Below are 19,073 nucleotides of genomic sequence, written 5' to 3'. Positions count from 1 at the left end.
TCCACTCTTCTGTAGGTTCTGGGAATCGAACTCAGTCGGCCAGACTTGTGTGGCCAGCACCTTTACCCACTGAGCCATCTCACTGGCCCCACCTATGCCTTTTCCAGGAGAATTACTACAAGCCCCCAGCCCAGGATGCCTGCCTTCCCTGCGACTGCTTCCCCCATGGCTCCCACAGCCGTGCCTGCGACATGGACACTGGGCAGTGTGCCTGCAAGCCTGGCGTTATCGGCCGCCAGTGCAACCGCTGTGATAACCCCTTTGCCGAGGTCACCTCACTTGGCTGTGAAGGTCTGTTATTGTCCCCTGACCCCTTTATGGTCACACTGCAGAACAGACTGCCCTGTTTAACATGTGTATGCTAGCATGTGCATGTGTGTGCCTGCATATCGCTTGGGCTCAGAGAATCCTGGCAGCCTTTTATTCTGAGTGCTCTTGGCCTTCTAGAAACCTGGTCTTGGTGAGGCCCTAGTGTGCATGGTGACTGGAAGGTGCTGGGGGTCACTCTTGTCAGGAGCCTTTTGTAGGTGGGACGTAGGACATTTTGTGTACGGCTGAGCTGAGTTGAATGATGCCTTCCTCTGCCCTCAGTGATCTACAATGGGTGTCCCAGAGCATTTGAGGCTGGCATCTGGTGGCCACAGACAAAATTTGGACAGCCAGCAGCGGTGCCATGCCCCAAAGGATCAGTGGGTAAGTTCTGTGCCTGGGTTTTCCTCAGGATAGGAAACCAGTCTCAGGCAGGCTGAACATCTGAGCTTTTGAATGTCAACATTGAAAGAATCCCATGTGCTAGAGAGATAGCTCCTTGGTTAAGAACACTGGCTTCTCTTCTAGAGGACCTGGGTTCAATTCCCAGAACCCACGTGGTGACTCATAGCCATCTGTAACTCCAGTTCTGGGGGATCCAAAGCTCTCTTCTGGCCTCCCTGGCACGGGCACGTATGTGGTGGTGATACACAGACATACATGCAGACAAAACACCCACACACCTTTAATTTGATTTTCAAATATGCAATTAAGGAATGTGTTGGGAGAAATGACATAGTTTTCCCCTCGATAGCAGAAAGCAGAACATGAAAGGGGCGTAACGGATGAAAATGCTTTGCCACTCTGCCTAGGGCCTTGGCAAGTCATCTTGTTGTCTATGGTATTTGTTCTCTGTAAAATGGCAAGTAATGGTGTCTATGCTGTCTCCAGTAAGCCCTGTGTGGAGGTCTTCAGCACTGGCTCATTGTCTCACAGACTTGTCCATGCCCACAGAGTTGCTTGTATTGCAGGGAACCCAGAGGGTCTGAGCCTAACTATCAGGGCAGCTTGGGTTTCAGCATGGAATATGAGCGCATGTGTTGTCCCTGTTCTGTGGCTGTGAACTTGGCTGACATAGCCCCCACCTGGACCCTCATCTATGCTCAGGGCGAGGGTTGGCCAAGTGTATCGGGTTGTGGTGTTACTAGGTGGCTACCCACAGTCTGAGCATGCTTTTGTTCCCAAGGCAATGCAATTCGGCACTGCAGTGGGGAGAAGGGCTGGCTTCCCCCAGAGCTCTTCAACTGCACCTCAGGCTCCTTTGTGGATCTCAAGGTCATGGTAGGTCACAGCTTTGGGGAGGTGCCTCTTGGGTCTGTGCTATAGGGGCTGCATTTGGGTCACGTATGGCTCCCAAGAGGCTGTGAATCTGGAAGCAAGTGGAGAAGGTACAAGCCTGGGGCTGCAGGGGCCGGGCCCACTTCCTTCACTCAGGTGAGTCAGGCTGGTCTCAAGTTCGTAGTTCTTCTGTCCTCTGATTCTGGTTCTGTAGACAGAGTCCTCACTGTCACCAAACTGTGACATTGCTTCCACACACTCCGCCCGGCAGGTTTGCCCTTTGTCAACTCAGGATCGTTTCTGGGTTTGGAATCTTTAAAGTACTATTAAGGATACTAAAAAGTAGAGAATTTCTGAATGGCGGGAAGGGCCATTTGCAAACATTGCCATTTCTTTTTTGTTCCAGAATGAGAAGCTGAGCCGCAACGAGACAAGGATGGATGGAGACAGGTCCCTGAGGCTGGCAAAGGCGCTGAGGAACGCCACACAGCGCAATGGCACACTCTTTGGCAATGATGTGCGCACAGCCTACCAGCTGCTGGCCCGCATCCTGCAGCATGAGAGCCGCCAACAGGGTTTCGACTTGGCAGCCACTCGGGAGGCTAATTTCCACGAAGTAAGAGGAGGGTGAACTCAGTGCAGCAGGAGTGGAGGGGTCAGGAGCTGGGCTCAGTTGGTGAAGCACAGGACGGGGCCCTGTCCAAATCCCTTCACTTCAGGTGTGAAAAAGTCTCATGAGGCAAGGGTGGATCACAGCTTTGCTGACAGCAGCAATGCTAACATAGGGACCACTCAGTAGGCGCAGCGGTCTAAGTGGCACGCATTTTAGCTATGCATATTTTCTTACCCCTTGACAGATAAGGAAACTGAGGCACGTGGAGCTTAGGATTTGCCCAAGGACACAGTCAGAGAATGGTGAAGCCTAGTAATAGGCTCTTGAGCCTCCTACAGATACCTCCCTCAAAGGCCCTCTGCTCCACGTCATTTAAGCCCCACATCCAATACCATGCTGACTACTGTTTCACATAAACCCTGCTGTGGTGGGTGTAGCTGTGGGGCATCGCCCCACGAGTATGCCCGCAGCTGGCCTCACCACACTTCCATCCTCAGCGAAGTACACTGTGGTTCCCTTCTCTGGTTTACCTGTGTGGTCCAGGGTCTAAAATGAAGGGACATCCCTGCCTGACTTTCTCCTTAGTGTCTGGGGATGTCTATGTGAGACCCCAGCAGGGCACACCCCTGGTGGAGTCTCTGACTGCCGATGTCCTTTTGTAGCCCTGCTTTGCTCCCTCCCCGTGGCACAGCCCTCAGCCAGACACTCTCCTGGCAGTCTCTGGCCTCTGACGTTGACTCTGATGATGCTCTCCTGGTCCAGCTCAGTCCTGGTCAGCTCCTGGCTGTCTGTAAGATGGTTTGCTCCATCTCAGTACCAGGCATCTGAGGACAGAAGACCGAGTACCATCTATCTGTTTGTCTGTCTGTCTGTCCAGGACGTTGTCCAGACGGGCAGTGCCCTCCTGGCCCCGGCTACCCAGGCATCGTGGGAACAGATCCAGCGAAGTGAGGGCGGCGCCGCACAGCTCCTGAGGCACTTCGAGGCGTACTTCAGCAACGTGGCCCGGAATGTGAAAAGGACCTATCTGAGACCCTTCATCATCATCACCGCCAACATGAGTACGGACTGACCTGTGGGAGGGCAGAACACCTGACCCCCAGGGACTTTGGGCATTCATTGGCCACCAACAATGAAGTAGGTGGGAGCACAGCCCAGGCACTCTGTAGAAAAGTGAGCCAGCAGCTCAGTTCTAACCTCTAGCTTCTTCTTCTGTAAAATGGGAGAAGAGGCCCAACTCGAAAGACATCTACAATGGCTGATGTCATTCCTGGGGCCTGATACTTCCATGGTGGTGTCACCCTGGGGTCTTTGGAGTCCAACTGGCCTTCTAGACATCCAGGTTTGGGATTCCCCACAGTGCAGCCTGCCTGGGGACAATATGCCCCTCTCCTCATTGAACATAGATAAAAGTACATGCAGGAGGGACATGTGGGGATGGAGATGCAGGCTCTCCCAGCTTGGGAGCAATCAGTGCTACCTGCACCCCATGGTCCATGTTACATCAAACACTAGTACACACATCTCTAGGCTTGGGAGTTTAACAGTCCTGATTTCTTCAGGCAGAGAAAGCCCCAGGTTGGTAAAATCAGTTCCCAATCTGTCTGGACAAAGCCGGCAAGCAGTCCCCACATCCTGAAAATCGCCATCCCACAGAGAGTTCTTCTAATTAGGTGCAGGACCAGTAGCGTTGCTGATATTGACCCTCTGAGCTCCCTTACCCCACACCACAGGCTTTTCTTCCTATCCCTCACTCCTCCTACAGGTGGCTCAAGGGGCACTGTCCTAGCAGTGAGTCTTTTTTGAGGGGCTCTTTTGAGACAGGGTCTCACTCTGCATTTTAGGCCATCCTGGAACTCACAAATCTGCCTATGTGCTGGGTTGAAAGGTGGGCACCTCTATGCTCAGCTTTTAGCAGGCAGTCTTAACTAGGGTAGGATGGTGTGAGGGTGGCCCCTGGCACATACAGGCATGATTCTATCTTTTTGTCAGAGTGGCGGTGGCCAGCACCAGCTGAGGGACAGCTCGACTGTGTGTCCCATCAGGGGCCTGTAGGTGTTTCCACAAGGCAGAGAGCAGACAGTGTGAGTCCGTACAACAGAGCTTGATCTGTCATGGTTGATTTCACCAGTTCTGCCTCTGTCTCTACCACTTGGAAAGGCTGCGGGGAGATGGCACGGCCCAGAGAATAGAGTGGGGCAGTACCCCTCGCCGCCATGTTGTGGCTGGCCTTGTCCCTCATATTTCACCCTGCCAGAGCCATGTGAGACAGTGCCAGGTGCCACTGTAAAGAGTCAGATTGCCACACTCAGCCTTGTGTCACCCTCAGCTGTCCTGTTGGGACTCTCAGTAGGTTCCCTAGAGACAGTGGCTGCTGTGGCAACAACAGCTATCATATAAAAACTCAGGGTTCAAGAAAACGCTAGCACGTGGGAGTGAGTCAAGGAATTGTCCCAGTTCTTGCAGTTGACGTCTTCGACAAGTTTAACTTCACCGGTGCCCAGGTGCCAAGGTTTGAGAACGTTCGGGAAGAGTTCCCAAGGGAGTTGGAGTCCTCCGTGTCCTTCCCAGCTGACACCTTCAAACCGCCAGAGAAAAAAGGTGAAGCCGCCTACGCAGAAGTCCCTTGTTGCCTTGAGTGTCTCCGTCCTTTCAGGAGAGAGTGACCCTCTAAGAGTCCCGCGTGTACTCTGAACGAGTCATGGAGCAAGCAGACCTGAGTGATGCTCAGGCATCTTCTACAAATACTGGCGAGGTTCTCACGGATGTGGGAGCGAGCTCAGAACAGGCCCCATCTTCCAAGCTGTTCAGTTGCAGCTTCCACATGCATGTGTTATGTTTGTTCAAAGCGGACCACAAAAGTGATTGTGTTGTGTGTGAGCTCATGAGTGTCCCTTGCAAGCAAGCATGCGTATATTCTATCTATGTGTGGGTATGTATGTTCCTGATGTGTATATGAGTGGTATTCTGTGTGTATACATGTGTATGTTGTGTATGAATGTATATGTTGCATATACATTCAGTATGTGAATGGTAAGGTGTATGTGTATATACCCAGTATGTGTATGTGTACCTATGTTAATGTTTATATATGTGTATGTTCAGAATGTTTGTATTTGTGTATATGTTAATGTGCATATGTGTATATGTTTAGGGTACATATACATTTATCGATATGCGTATATGTGTACAATTCCAGGAGTGCGTGTGTATATGTATACATGTTTATATTATGTGTGCATGTGGTTATAGCATGTGCGTGTACATATACCATGTATGCATGTAAATATTCTGTGCATGCACGTATCCATATATGTATTGCCTACATGGTGCACAGGTAGACTATTATGTGTGTGTACATTGTTACCTAGAAGAGGACTCTGTCTCTGTGACACCGTCACCTATCTTCTGCTGAGGCATGGTTCAGGGAACACTCCCACGGGGAATCCCATACCGTCTCATCCCTAATTCTCCATGGCCCTGCAGGTGGCATTTTATTCATTGTGCCAAATCTGAAAGCTGCCAAAAACCCTAGGGTTAGCCAGCATAGACCACACTGCCCAGTTGTCAGGCAGCATGGTGTCTAGTAGGCCAGCTGTTAGGAAGGAGCCTCACTCAGGCAGGGAGTAGGCCCATCCCTTCCACATCCTGATCATGGGAACATGATGACATCGTCTCTCTCCCTGTCCTCTCCTCCACTGAGTCCAGGTGCTGGCACAGTCAGCCTCCCACCAAAGTCTCCCACATCATGGCTGCCTTAGTGAGTTACATGACACTGTAGGCTTGGGCACCCCAGGTGTGTACTTACATGTGGGGTATATACGTGGTCTCTCTCGTGTACAGTTGAAAACATGTCCACATTTAGCATGAAGTTAGCACAGGGCACAGAACTCATGTGTTCAGAAGGCCCCTGTCTCTTGCAGTTCCCAGCACTGCTCTGAGTGGGGGTGTCGCTAAGACCCCAGCCACCCACCACACGATATTGTTGCCCCTCTAAACACCCCATCCAAAGGTGTCTGCTGCATCCTCAGTGCCTCCCACCCTCCTCAGCCCTTCCTCTTGTTGTTGTGACACTAGCCACTGGTCACTAACAAGTCCAACCCCAGTGGCCACTGTGCTACTTTCCGTCTGTGAATTTCGACAGTCTGTGGCCACATCTTCAAATCTGTTTGCGACTCTTCTAACGCATACCCAAAGGTAGAACTGCTGGGCCTGGCTCAGCTGTCTGCCCTGAGTCCTCACTATGTTCTCGCACTGCAGAGAGCCCCATGGTGAGGCTGGGCAACCGGAGGGCTGCACCACAGACACCACAACCAGAAGCCAGGGCTGAGAGAGAAACCTCACTCAGCAGACAGAGGAGACACCCCGACGAGCCTGGCCAGTTTGCTGTTGCCCTGGTCATCATTTACCGGACTCTGGGTCAGCTGCTGCCTGAACACTATGACCCCGACCACCGCAGCCTCCGGTGAGACCTGGGTATAGGGACCTTGAGGGGACCCATTCCCCCAACACCCCGAGTCCTCCATGAGTCAAAGTCCTAAATCACTCACTGTCACCCACATAACATTACGAAGTGACCCTGGCCTGCAGTGACTGCCAGAGAGAGGTTCTATGTCTGCCATGACGCTGTGCCCTGGGATGGTGCATGCCCTGTGCTTCAGTTTTTCCTCACATTTATGCCCATATGTTCTTTTGTTTGTACCAACGTGTACCTCTGGGTGCTCTATCCTGTCACCCATACCACACCCAGAGGCTGTCATAGGTTAGACCTACAGGTTCATCTGCCCTCTGCTGGCCCAGTACCAAGGGCCACTCAGCCAGTGTGCTGGACGGCGCATGTTGCCCCTGAACAGAAGGCTACACACAAGCCCTCTCAGCTACTGTAGTTTGTGGGTGCTTCCTTGTTCCCCAGTCCTTGTTGTTGCATCACGCTTAGAGATGGGTGACAGGGTTCCAGTCTGTGGTCACTTAACCTGATTCCCTATGTGGGCCATGCTACTGCTCCCAGTGTCCCCACCATATGTAATGGCCTCTGACATCTTGCAGTGACATGCCTGCTCCTTAAAGTTTCTAAAGCCTCCTTCCCCTGGAGGTGATAAGTCTCCCTGTACTTTTTTTTTTGAGACAGGGTTTCTCTGTGTAACCAAACTACTCTGGCTGTCTTGGAACTTGCTTTGTAGACTAGGCTGGCCTCGAACTGAGAGAGCTGCCTGAGTCTGCCTCCTGAGTACTGTGATTAAAGGCTTGCACCACCCACACCTGGCTCCTTTCCCTGTACTCTTGAGAATACCAGCAGTGAGGCCCAGACCCTCCTGAGGGCAGTGCTGTGTGGTCTGTGTCCATGACCTGTGTGTCGGCTGTTCATCTGACCATGATGTCCTCATAGCGTCTGGACGCAGGCTCTCACACACAGAAGGTGAATTAGTCATGTTTATCCCTGTAATTGTCCCTCTCTGCCACAGATTGCCTAACCGGCCTGTCATCAACACCCCAGTCGTGAGTGCTATGGTGTACAGTGAGGGGACCCCACTCCCCAGCTCTCTGCAGAGGCCCGTCTTGGTGGAGTTTACCTTGTTGGAGACTGAGGAGCGAAGCAAGCCTGTCTGTGTATTCTGGAACCACTCCCTTGAGTAAGTGGGACCCCAAGAGCCTATAAGAACCTCTTCGGGCCTGGCTGAGGTCAGAAGGCTCAGTTGGCAGAACGAAGGCTGTTTTCCCCTTCCTGAGCTGAACAAGATAGGAGGCTTCCCCCATTTTGCCTTTAGAAGTGTCAGTGTGTGCCCACATGCACACATACACACACACACACGCGCACGCGAACACACACACATATGTGCATAAGTCTGTGTGCACATTGAAGAATTATTTATATTCTCGTGGAAAAATATAGTCCTATACACACAAGAACACGCACAAAGATGTGCACACATAATATAGACATGATCCACATGCAATAATACGTAAATACATCCATGCATACATATGCAGGGCATATACACAGGTAGACATAATACTCACAGAGAAATAGGCATGCATACACAAGGCTCCCTCAAGGAGGCTGTGGCAGAGATGGGCTGATCACCTATAGAACACCTGTGATATGGAATCCATACAAGCACCCATTTCTCTGCCAGGGAAGGCCACTTGCAGGAGGATACGGGACTCAGAGATGAACACATGCAGAGAAGCGGCAGTGGTGGTCCCAGGCTGTCCCCCATAGCAGGGTTTGTTTGATTTGTTTCTGGAGCCATCAGAGATAACTCAAAGAATGACCAGATTCACGATGTGCACACAGGGGTGCGCCTGCAATCAAGGAAGGGGGGAGGTTGACTTAAAAAGATGTAAAATGTTATTGCCCTGTTCCTGTGTGACATTGGATTCCAAGGCCAGTGACCTATCTGTGGCTGAAGCCAGTTGGGTCATTACCTTTGTCTTTTTAGCTGCAGGAGTCATGGGAGTTGCTGGGCCTTTGCCTCCTTGCCTCCCTCTTTGGGTCTCCCTTAGGTAGAGGGGCACAGGGTGGAACAAGAAAGTGCTGCGATAGTCCCCATCATCAGGCTTGCTTGGCACATGGTCTGAAGTGAAAAGTGTCCTGCTGTTCCTCATCACAGGGAGCCTGGGATTCAGGGGATCAGACCCCGAGCCCTCTCTGCATGCCTAAAGCTGGGCCCAGGTGCACATCTGGAAGCTCCTCCCCCACAGCGACATTTCCCATGTCATGGTCCCCCACGATTGAAAGGGGAGCTACCACATGAGTCTGTGCTGGGCGCCCAGGCACATGCTCGGGCAGGAGCATTCATCTTCTCTGGCTCGGTACTTTCCAAACGCCAGTTTACAAGTGAGCTCATTTAGTCCGGGGCCTAATAGATCTTTGGCTCACAAAGGAGAGTGAAGGGAAGCGTTGGTGTCTGGTGTGTGGGCCCCACGGCTGCCAGGCACGGCTGGCTGTCCCTGGCTATTTGTTTGAATAATGGCAATTAGCAGTGGCTCTAGTGATCTGCCCCCTGCTTTGTGTTGCTGCCATGATCCCCTGAACTGAGCACCCCTGGCAAAGCGCGTCGACCGTCACACCCCATTTTACAGACGAGTAAACCGAGGATCAGAGGGATTAGAGGACTTTCCCAGAGCCACAGAGGGCAGGGCCCTCGTAACAACTTGTTATTTGGGGCCTTCCATCAGTGAAACAGCAGCGCTAATTGAACCCTGGCTTCCAGGCGGCTCCTGTAAAACACTGCGCAAGGGGAACATGAAAGTGGGCAATGGAGAGATGCTTATTGCTGAGGCCATTGAGGCTCCCCGTATGGCTGGTGAACAAAGTGGCTGTCTTGGCCTTGACTGCCACCTCTGGCCACAGGCTCTGCTTGCTGTCTTTGGAGTTTTCTGTATCTGGCACATAACCTTTGAACTTGAGAGGCGCTCATGAGAGCTATGAAAAGGAAAGGAAAGCTTTTACCCAGTGCCAGGGTCTGTCTGTGAGGGCTGTGTCCTTGGTGACAGTGGCCATGGCCCTTGTCTTCAGTGTGGTGAGGAAGGGTCAAGGTTCAGGCTAGGAGCAGACACTCGGCACCCACGGGTGGCTGTTCTCTGCACTTGGCCGTTCCTTCCCAGCCAGATCCAGCGATGTCAGGATGATCCCCGAGACCCTGCGGCTGGGTGATAGCCCTCGGGCTACCTCAGTGGTAGATGGGACAGGCTCACCCCTTTCTCTCTTCTCCACAGCATTGGTGGGACTGGAGGGTGGTCAGCCAAGGGCTGTGAGCTGCTGTCAAGGAACCGGACCCACGTCACCTGCCAGTGTAGCCACTCGACCAGCTGTGCGGTGCTCATGGACATTTCAAGGCGTGAGGTGGGCATTTTACGGCTACTCACTCCCTTAGTGAGCCTGGGGACTAATCCCCATGGCAACTGGAATCCTAGTCCACAACCCATCCTCCCAAGGCCCCCATATTCCTTGTGTGTTGAGAAAACCAAATGAGCCTGTTGAAAGCTGTGTCCTACCAACTGTTTGAAGAGGTGATGAGAAAACCTTGAAGCAGTTTTAGGGACCAGTAAGATGTCTCAGTAGATGAAGATGCCTGATAACCTGAGTTCCACCCCAGGGCCCCACATTGTGGAAGGAGAGAACCAGCTCCTGCCAGTTGACCTCTGACCTCCACCTATGCATGTGGCATACATGTGTGCGTGCACACACATATACAAACATACAAAAATAAATGTAATTTTTTTAAAAGGGAAGGTTAGACATGGCCTCTAAGCCCTACACCTAGGAGGCTAAGCAGAGGATTGCTACAAGGTCAAGGTCAATGAGCTGCAAAGTGAAACCCTGTCTAAACAAACAAGTGAACAAAACATTTCAAAGAGCCCAGGTTTTAACTGTAAAGGTATAGAAGGTGTCTTAGGATTTCTGTTGCTCTGATGAAACATTATAGCCAAATGAACTTGGGGAGGAAAGGGTTTTTAGAAATATCATAGCCAAATGAACTTGGGGAGGAAGGGGTTTATTTGGCTTATACTTCCACATCACAGTCCATTATCATAGGAAGTTAGGACAAGAACTCAAGGCAGGAACCTGGAGGCAGGAGCTGAAGCAGAGACCACAGAGGATTGTTGCTTACTGGCTTGCTCAGCCTGCTTTCTTATAGAACCCACGACCACCAGCCCAAGGTTAGCACTGCCCACAGTGAGCGGGGCCCTTTCCCATAAATCACTCATCAAGAAAATGCCCCCACAGACTTGACTGTAGGCCAGTCATACAGAGGAATTTACTGAATTAAGATTGTCTCTTCCCAGATCTGTCTAGATTTTTGTCAACGTGACTAAAATCAACTAGCACAGGTTAACCCCAGGCTCAGAAGTTTTATAGAATGTTACCGTCTCCCAGGGCAGGGTCCCCCAGCCAAGCTGCTTCTACCTCCACTTTGAATGTCTCTCAAGCCACACAGTACCCCAAAGGACAGAGGCATGAGGAAAGGAAGCCAGTGACAGGGAGATGATACCTCTGGTATCTTAAGCAGGTTGAGAATGTGAGCTGGCCATTGTGGTGTCACTGATGCCTGGGGTATAGGCTCTGAGCAGCCATGGCACACAGCTGTCACCGCCGTCTGGAAGGTATTGGATAACCTGTACCCAAAATGCCCAAACTGCCCAGGACTCCATAGTTACACTAAGCATATGCCTGGAGACTCACAATGGCCAATCTCATGTATATTTACCTGGAGTTTTAAAAGCAAGCCACATTAGTCACCCTTGGTAGCAAGAGGCTGTGTGGCAAGGGCGAGAAGGACGCGCCAGCTGCAGGATTCAGGTGACTGTCTAGGCTCCAAGTGACCAGAGCTGAAGTTCTAGCCTGTCACGTCAGGACACTGAGGGGCTTTGACCCTTACAGCTTCATTCATCAGTGCCTACCTTGTACCCACGCTCCTTGTGGGTTCTGTCTGAGGACCACATGAAATGAGGCCACCGTGGATAGGTGAAGAACCCCTCCCATGTATCAGACAGCAGCAAATGGGGCTGTGTCACAAGTTACCCAGTCTCCTTGTTAAGTGTCTGCTGTGACTGCTGGCTGAGCGGAGGAGGGGCAGTGCTACTGGAGACACGTGGAGTTTGCATAAACTGAGTCCCCTTGTCATGTCTCCATCTCAGGATTTGGATTGACTGTTTCACTCCTGACAGCAGGATTTATGTAGGAAGGTTTTTTAACAAAAATGTTTTTGAGGAAGGGGTCTCATTATGTAGACCAGATTAGCCTGGAACTCAGAAATCTATCTGCCTCTCCATGACTGAGATTAAATGCATATGCCACACTGGCTAAAATACATATCACATGGGCTGGTAGCATTAGTACATCCCCCTGTCGGGCAGCTGTTCCCAACCATTTGTCCATCCCCAGAGTTTGCTCACCATCCCAAACTTGTCCCCTGGTCCCCTGCCAGCCTTTGATATCTGATGCCCATCAAAATATTTTGTCTGTGTTGTTCAAACATCCATCAGAGCCCACTCCTCTCTTCTCTCTAACCAACCCACCTTCAGCACGGCGAGGTTCTACCCCTGAAGATCATCACCTATGCCGCCCTGTCCTTGTCCCTGGTGGCCCTCCTGGTGGCCTTTGTCCTGCTCTCCCTTGTCCGGACACTGCGCTCCAACCTGCACAGCATCCACAAGAACCTCATTGGGGCGCTCTTCTTCTCCCAGCTCATCTTCCTGGTCGGGATCAGCCAGACCGAGAACCCGGTGAGACCACTCCCCCGAGCCTGCCACAGGCTTCCCTAGGTGATGTTACTCAGGCATGTTGTCACCTGGGCCAGTCGTCCTGAAGCAGTGGAACGGTCCTACCTGCCTCGTCAGGGCATTGCGTTAGGGAATCTCTGGGGAGACCTCCCTCCAAGGGTGCCCATAGGGTCCTCCGAAGACTGCATACACAGTGAGAGTCTCATCCTCTTGATATAGGCATTAGTGATTTCATAGGTGATGTTCTGGTTCTGTTTCTTGCTGTGAGAAGAAAAACCTGACAAAAAGCAGCTAAAGGGAGATGGGGTTTATTTGGTTCATGATTCCAGGACATAGTCAGCTATTGTGAGGAAGCCAAGGCAGGAACTCAAGGCTGCTAGTCACTTCACATCCAAGGGCAGAGAGAGACTAAATGCAAGCATAAGTCAAGGCTGCCTGCCTAGAGAATGAGGCCACCCACTGTGGGCTAGGTCCTCAGCCATCTATTAACAGTCAAGATAACCCCCACCCCAGACAAGCCCACAGTTCTATCTGACCTTGACAGTCCCTCGTTGAGACTGTTTTCCTAGGTGAATCTGGCTTGTGTTAAGTTGACAATTAGAATTAGCCATCCAGGCGCTGTCATGTGTTAAACCCCAGAGTCCTGTGGGCTGCAGTAGCGTTAGTGGATAGTGGTGCACAGATTCCTCACCCCTCTGTTTTCTCCATGCCCATGACAGCTGAGGAGCAGCACATGCAGAGAGCAAGGAAGTGGTTTCTGGGGATATAAAGGACCAAAGAGGAGAAAGGAACCTGCCGAGAGAGCAGGTGGGGAGGAGGAGAGGAGAGGAATGTCAGGGAACTGTCAGTTGATATGATTAAATGTTGAGTGTTAGGTAGGTTAATTGAATATTGCACTGGATCCGGGAGAATTGAATGAGCCTCAGGGTGTTGCAGAACCTCACAGGGGTTCTAAATGCTCACTGAGGTCATGCACTCCGTGCTCTATGGGTCACTAGAGTAGAGTGGTATCCAGACTGGACGTTGCCAGATGTTAGCGTGCATGCCTCCAGATGTTAGCAGGCAGAACCTAAGTGTTATGGAGGAAGGGTATGGAAAGCGGTGAGAATACTTAGCTGGACCTACGCAGCTAGATCTGGGGCCAGCAAGCTCCCAGTGTTCATCAGCAAGGCCTGTCCAGGCACAACTACCTGGCACATACTCGTCTCTGACACAGTTGATTGGTGGAATCTGCCACTGATGTAAAGATAGCCCACAGGAGGGACAGTTGTAAGAAGCAAAAAGATTCACAGTCATGAGGTGTGACCGACAGTGCCAGCCTAGACAAATCCAAGGGTCTCTGGTCATGAGGCTGGAAGCAAATGATTGTACCAGGGACGGGGGCAGCTATGTAGTGATCACAAGGGTCTACACACTGGGACAGTAAATGCCTGCTATGCAATGTACCTAGTAAGACAAACTCAAAACAAACCCATAGAAGACACAAGTTCGAGATAGTTTTCTAGAAATCTTAATGAAAAAAAAAATGTTAATGGAAATACCATGTCTGACCTTGCAGACCAGGCAAGCGGTAGAGTGGGTACCAAGCCTGATGACCTGAGTTCAATTCCCAGGACCCACGTGCTACAAGGGTAGAGCACACTCCCATCACGTGTTCTTTTAGGTCCACATGTGTACCCGTGGCACACATGCTCACACATATGCACACTCAAAATAAGTAAATGTAATTTAAAATAATAATTCACAGGGTGTCATAAAATCAGAATAAAGAGTTGAAATCACATTGCTGATGCTAGATAAAAAGGCAGTAGGGGCTGGAAAGATGGCTCAGGGGTTAAGAGCTCTTCCAGAGGACCTGGGTTGCGTTCTCAGCAAGCACTAGTGGCTCACAACCATCTGTACCTCCAGTCCCTGGGATCCAACGCCCTCTTCTGACCTCCATGGGCACTGCACACACGGTGAACATACATGCAGACAAAACATCCATATACATAAAAAAAAACACTTTTTTTTTTTTTTTAAAGGAAGCCTGAAATCCAGTGATCTAAGGGTCCTTAGCAAAAGAACACTGGGAGCTTGAGGAAGTTTGGGAAGGGAAGAATGAAACAGAAAGCAAGTGAAAAGGAAGGGGATAAGAAGACAAATAGCCAGGAAGTGTTATTTGAAGGAAAAAAATCTCTAATGGGAAAAATAAAAAGCACACATAACAAACTCTAGAGCAAGAAGGCAGCTCGGAGAGTTTGGGGCAACACATTTGAACCGTGGCTGAGTGGTTGCACTCTCATCTGTGCTGAGGAAGGCTGGCACTGGGAAGGCATCAGTATCTGTATGTAGATAACGGAACCAGCTGGGCTTATCTTAGGACAGACATGAAGGTGATTTAGCAGCATGTCAACCTATAAATGTCATTCTCGTCACCGCACCTAAGGAATGATCCAAGTTTCCTTTCCCTGTTTGGACACGGGCTAAGGTAGCCCAGGTGGACTTGAGTCAGCTGAGGCCCAACATGAACTTGAAGTCCAGACTCTCTGGCTTCCACCTCTGGAGCGTGTTGAGGATTATATAGGCCAATGTGCCTGTACTACCTGATTTTGGCTGTATTGGGGAGTGAGTGAACCTAGGGCCTCTGGTATGAGGTCCTCTAACCATTAAGCCATGTCTCTAGCTCTACATTTAAAGAGAAAATATTTTTTCTTTTTTAAAAATATTTATAATATTATATATTATATAATATATATGTATATACTGTATTTTATTATGTATACAATATTATGTATACAATATTCTGTCTGTGTGTATGGCCAGAAGAGGGCACCAGACCCCATTACAGATGGTTGTGAGCCACCATGTGGTTGCTGGGAATTGAACTCAGGACCTTTGGAAGAGCAGGCAATGCTCTTAACCTCTGAGCCATCTCTCCAGCCCGAAAATATTTTTTCTTAATGCAGAAAAAAAATGGTAATTTTTTTTTACACTCTTTCACGATTAGAAAGAAGGGGGCAAGAAAAAAAAACCCGTTGGACAAACTAGAAAAGGGAGCTCCTTAATCGAGGATGTGGACCACCACACAAACACAGCAGTGGAGGGAACAGTGGTTTTAGCTATGGGCTTTGTTGTTGTTGTTTGTTGTGTTGTTGTTTTGGTTCGGTTTTGGTTTTTCGAGACAGGGTTTCTCTATGTAACAGTCCTAGCTGTCCTGGAACTAGTTTTTGTGGACCAGGCTACCCTGAGGAGGTAGTGCAGGTCCATGCTGCTGTTGACAGTGTCCAGCTCTTTGATGGCCTGCCTGATGGAAGGCAAAATTGTGTGACACAATGGGGTTGTGACTTTGGGTGGTCCCAGCTCACCAGCTGTGGTTTTCCATATTTCCACATGAGAATTTCAAAATATGTGAGGTCTAGCCCACTTGTTGGGAATTTGGGGAGGGAGGAGGATTGCAGGTCAGCCCGGCTCCTATGAGAACTGTGTTGAAAGCTCACTTACAAGGTCCACCCATTAACCCCTGGGAGGTAAGAAGCAGCTGTGTAAGGAAAGACACTCTTGGCAAATGGAGTCACCCACCGGGCCACTCAGGTGGAGGTGGTAGAGTTGGTCCTTGGCCCTTGGTGCCACCTCCCTGTAGACCCCAAGGAGCCCTCTGCTATGGAGACTTTTAACTACCCGAGGTGAGGGATCTGACTCTCCCAGTCTAAGTGTGTTGCCTGCCCAGGACTTGCTACAGAACACTGTGTGTGTGTGTGTGTGTGTGTGTTGTTTCACACCTGTGGCTAAACAGTGACTGTCAGCCGAGAATGTCACAAGTTCAGCAGACCTTCACTTGTGCGTGCGCTGAGTGACCCTGACTTTGAGGGGTGACCCTGACCAAGACACCGTCATGCTTGCAGCGGGCTCTGGCACAGGATGGTGCCCTATGTGGCACTGTGGCTGCAGCCAGCTGTTCCTTCAGCCTCACCCTGGTCTCCCCGGGGTGCTACAGCTGTGTTCCACTTCCACATGGACTTGTCTCGGGTCCCAGGGATACCGACCCAAAAGATGTGTCAGATGAGGTCATGTCTGCACAGGGCACTTCCTCCTGCGCATGTCACAGCGTCCCTGGGCTGCGTGACAGCAGTGTGAGGCATGTGCGGTGTGATTAGTTGTTGGGTTGTACCGTTAGAGAAGGGTGAAGAGGGAAGGATGCACACTTAGTGCAGGTGACTCTTTATACCCTAAATGTTTAGCATCCTTGGATGCGGAGCACTTGAGCATAAAAATGTACATTCAGTCTACCACGATTTGGGAATACCTCCCACCCTCTACCTGGTGGCTGGTGGGGAGCTGGGCCAGGGAAGGGGCTGTGAGACTACCCAGTGTCACCCACCGGAAGGTGTCTGGGAAAGATGCAGGAATAGGTTCATTCCATGAAACAATCCATCAGTAGCCATTTTCTGTGTGCAGGCTGTATCATGCCCTGAGGTGCCATGGCAACCAGCCAGCACTCTGTGCTTCAAAACAGGCCTGGTAGTCAAGACCCAGAACAGAGACCAGGGCAAGAAGGGGGATGGGATTGGGGTAGTTTTAAGGGCTCTGGGGTGGAGGGTGAGTGGGTGGCAGCTAAACACAGTTACCCAGGGCACAAAGCACTGAGCCCAGGCATCAAGACTTTGATCTCTAAGCCAGGCTCTGGGAAAGAAGGGGAAAGAAGGCTGCCAAGCTGGAGTTCCCCAGCAAACATGGAGACCTTCCTGAGTGGCCAGAGCCCTCAGGAGAAAGGCCAAGCCCTGCTACCTCCTAAGGAAGGTTTGTAGGCTGTCCTTGACCCGGTCCTACTGATGAACTTGGTGGCTTTCCTGCAGGGTCACAGAAGCACAGGTTTGGATCAAGAATAAGGACCGAACTTCCCTGCCACTTCCTGAGCCAGACAATAGCCCTCACAGGCATGGGCACGGAGGGCTATCCTCCACACGCATAGCCTGGATGAAGGCTCAGTAAGCTGAGATTCATTTGGGGTCCTATAGGTGCACTTCTCCAAAGTCTGGATAGAGGAAAGTTCAGTCACTGGCTGCAGGCCACCTCCCTGCAACTAAGTATGGTGTGTGGAGCATTGTGAGGCCACCGCTCACGTCTGACTCAGCGCCTGCCTGGAATGAGAGCTTTCCATGCACCAGTGAGCACAGACCAGGCAGATGCATTCTGGGAGGAAGGTGTGCGGTGGCAGGAGCTTGGCATCGCGCCTGGGTTTTTATCTAAACTCACAGTCCTATCTCTGGGCGAGGCTGTTTATCTCCCAGAAGCCTGACAGGCTGAAATGATTTAGTGTTTGTCCTGTTCTGGAAAAGCAAGTATGTTTAGTGTAGACGTGTGAACACACAACCCCGCCAGGTCCTACTGTCAATTTCTAGCCCTTTTTTCAAACGATGCTTTTTGTTTGGTTGGGTTTGGTGGGGTTTTTTTGTTTTTTTTTTTTTTGTTTTTTTCTTTAAGGGTTTACTTTTGCACCATTTAAAACAACAGCTAGCCAACTTTCTCTCCCTCGTCCTCCAACTGAACCTGCTGCACTTCCCACTCTGGAAATGGCTATAGTGTGGGTTAATCCAGCTCAGACTTGCCCCTCAAGGATGGCATTCTGATGCCAGCAGAGGGCATGGCCCAGCTATAGCACAGTTTTGTCTTCAGCAGTGTGACAAGTATTCACGTTCACATAAATTTCTCGTAGTGTCCGGAAGAAATTTCTGGAAGGCACCCGGCCCTTGGAGGTTGGCCTGGCAGCAGAAGGTTCTGTCATGGCACCCTTCTGTCTGTGCTCTGATGATCTTTCTCAAACGGCAATGACCTGGTATTTGAACACAGCCATGTCTAGTAAGAGGTTGAGCGGTGGCTCTGCTCCCCGCTGTGTGGCTCCACGAGGGTGGTCTCCCCAGAGACGACACTGAGGCCCGGCTGCTCGTCAAGGGCAGAGCATAGGACTGTACCTGTGGGCCCCATCTCGGAGTGTGGTCAGCAGTAGGCTTTGATAAGGATGTGGCCAGCTATAAGGAGAGATGGTGCTTGTGACCAGGGTGGAATCCGGCTGTGAGTCTGGCTCAGCTAGGGGAGGGTCAGTTGTAGCTGTGGTTAGGGATGTGGCTCAAGGTAGGGATAGCTTGTTCAAGGGGCCAACTTGAATAGGGCCAGATTTTTCCCCTCCCCACTTCCCGCCTCATTTTCTACCCTGGCTGCCTTAACTTCCTGTTGGGACCCTGCTGTCACCTTCCAGCTGGCTGGCCTGGAAGCTCCATCTAGTGCAGGTCCCCTGGAAGGCCTGTGAACGGCTGCCGTGGGCAACATCTTCAAGTCCCATCGTGGAACACCTGAGGTTGGGTTTCCACCAATAGCCTTCTGGGAGCTCAGCATCCCTTGTCCCTCCTCCTCCCGTTATCTTCTTCCTGGTACTGCTGGGTCTTCTGTAAAAGGAGCTGCCTTCTGCAGCTGACTCACTACCCAAAGAGAGGCATGCCATCTTCAGCCAGCCCACATGCTGAGTTCTCATTTGTAGCACCTAGCCTTTGGCTTTGCCACATCGCCCTGGACCGAGAGGACCCTGGAGGAAGTGGCCGCCAGCCCCCAGCTGATCCCACTGGCTGTAGGAACCATGTGGCGCCAGTTCTGGGAACATAGGCCGAAGTCC

General features: G+C 51.0%; 1 protein-coding gene across 1 annotated transcript in view; it reads left to right on the top strand.

Moving 5' to 3' along the window:
* Positions 1–19,073, top strand: part of Celsr1 (cadherin EGF LAG seven-pass G-type receptor 1) — a 136,219-nt gene that overhangs the window by 108,520 nt on the left and 8,626 nt on the right. Inside the window, exons 15-24 of the mRNA XM_057791439.1 lie at positions 108–291; positions 592–693; positions 1,496–1,590; positions 1,994–2,203; positions 3,078–3,261; positions 4,658–4,801; positions 6,461–6,665; positions 7,663–7,830; positions 9,920–10,046; positions 12,230–12,430. Of these exons, the coding sequence (XP_057647422.1) occupies positions 108–291; positions 592–693; positions 1,496–1,590; positions 1,994–2,203; positions 3,078–3,261; positions 4,658–4,801; positions 6,461–6,665; positions 7,663–7,830; positions 9,920–10,046; positions 12,230–12,430 (1,620 nt within the window). The remainder of the gene's footprint in view (positions 1–107; positions 292–591; positions 694–1,495; positions 1,591–1,993; positions 2,204–3,077; positions 3,262–4,657; positions 4,802–6,460; positions 6,666–7,662; positions 7,831–9,919; positions 10,047–12,229; positions 12,431–19,073) is intronic.

The sequence above is a fragment of the Chionomys nivalis genome, chromosome 17 (genome assembly GCF_950005125.1).
Source record: "Chionomys nivalis chromosome 17, mChiNiv1.1, whole genome shotgun sequence".
In the NCBI taxonomy this organism is placed as follows: domain Eukaryota; kingdom Metazoa; phylum Chordata; class Mammalia; order Rodentia; family Cricetidae; genus Chionomys; species Chionomys nivalis.
The sequence above is the reverse complement of the archived record's forward strand: the minus strand, read 5'-3'. Positions and strand labels throughout refer to the sequence as shown.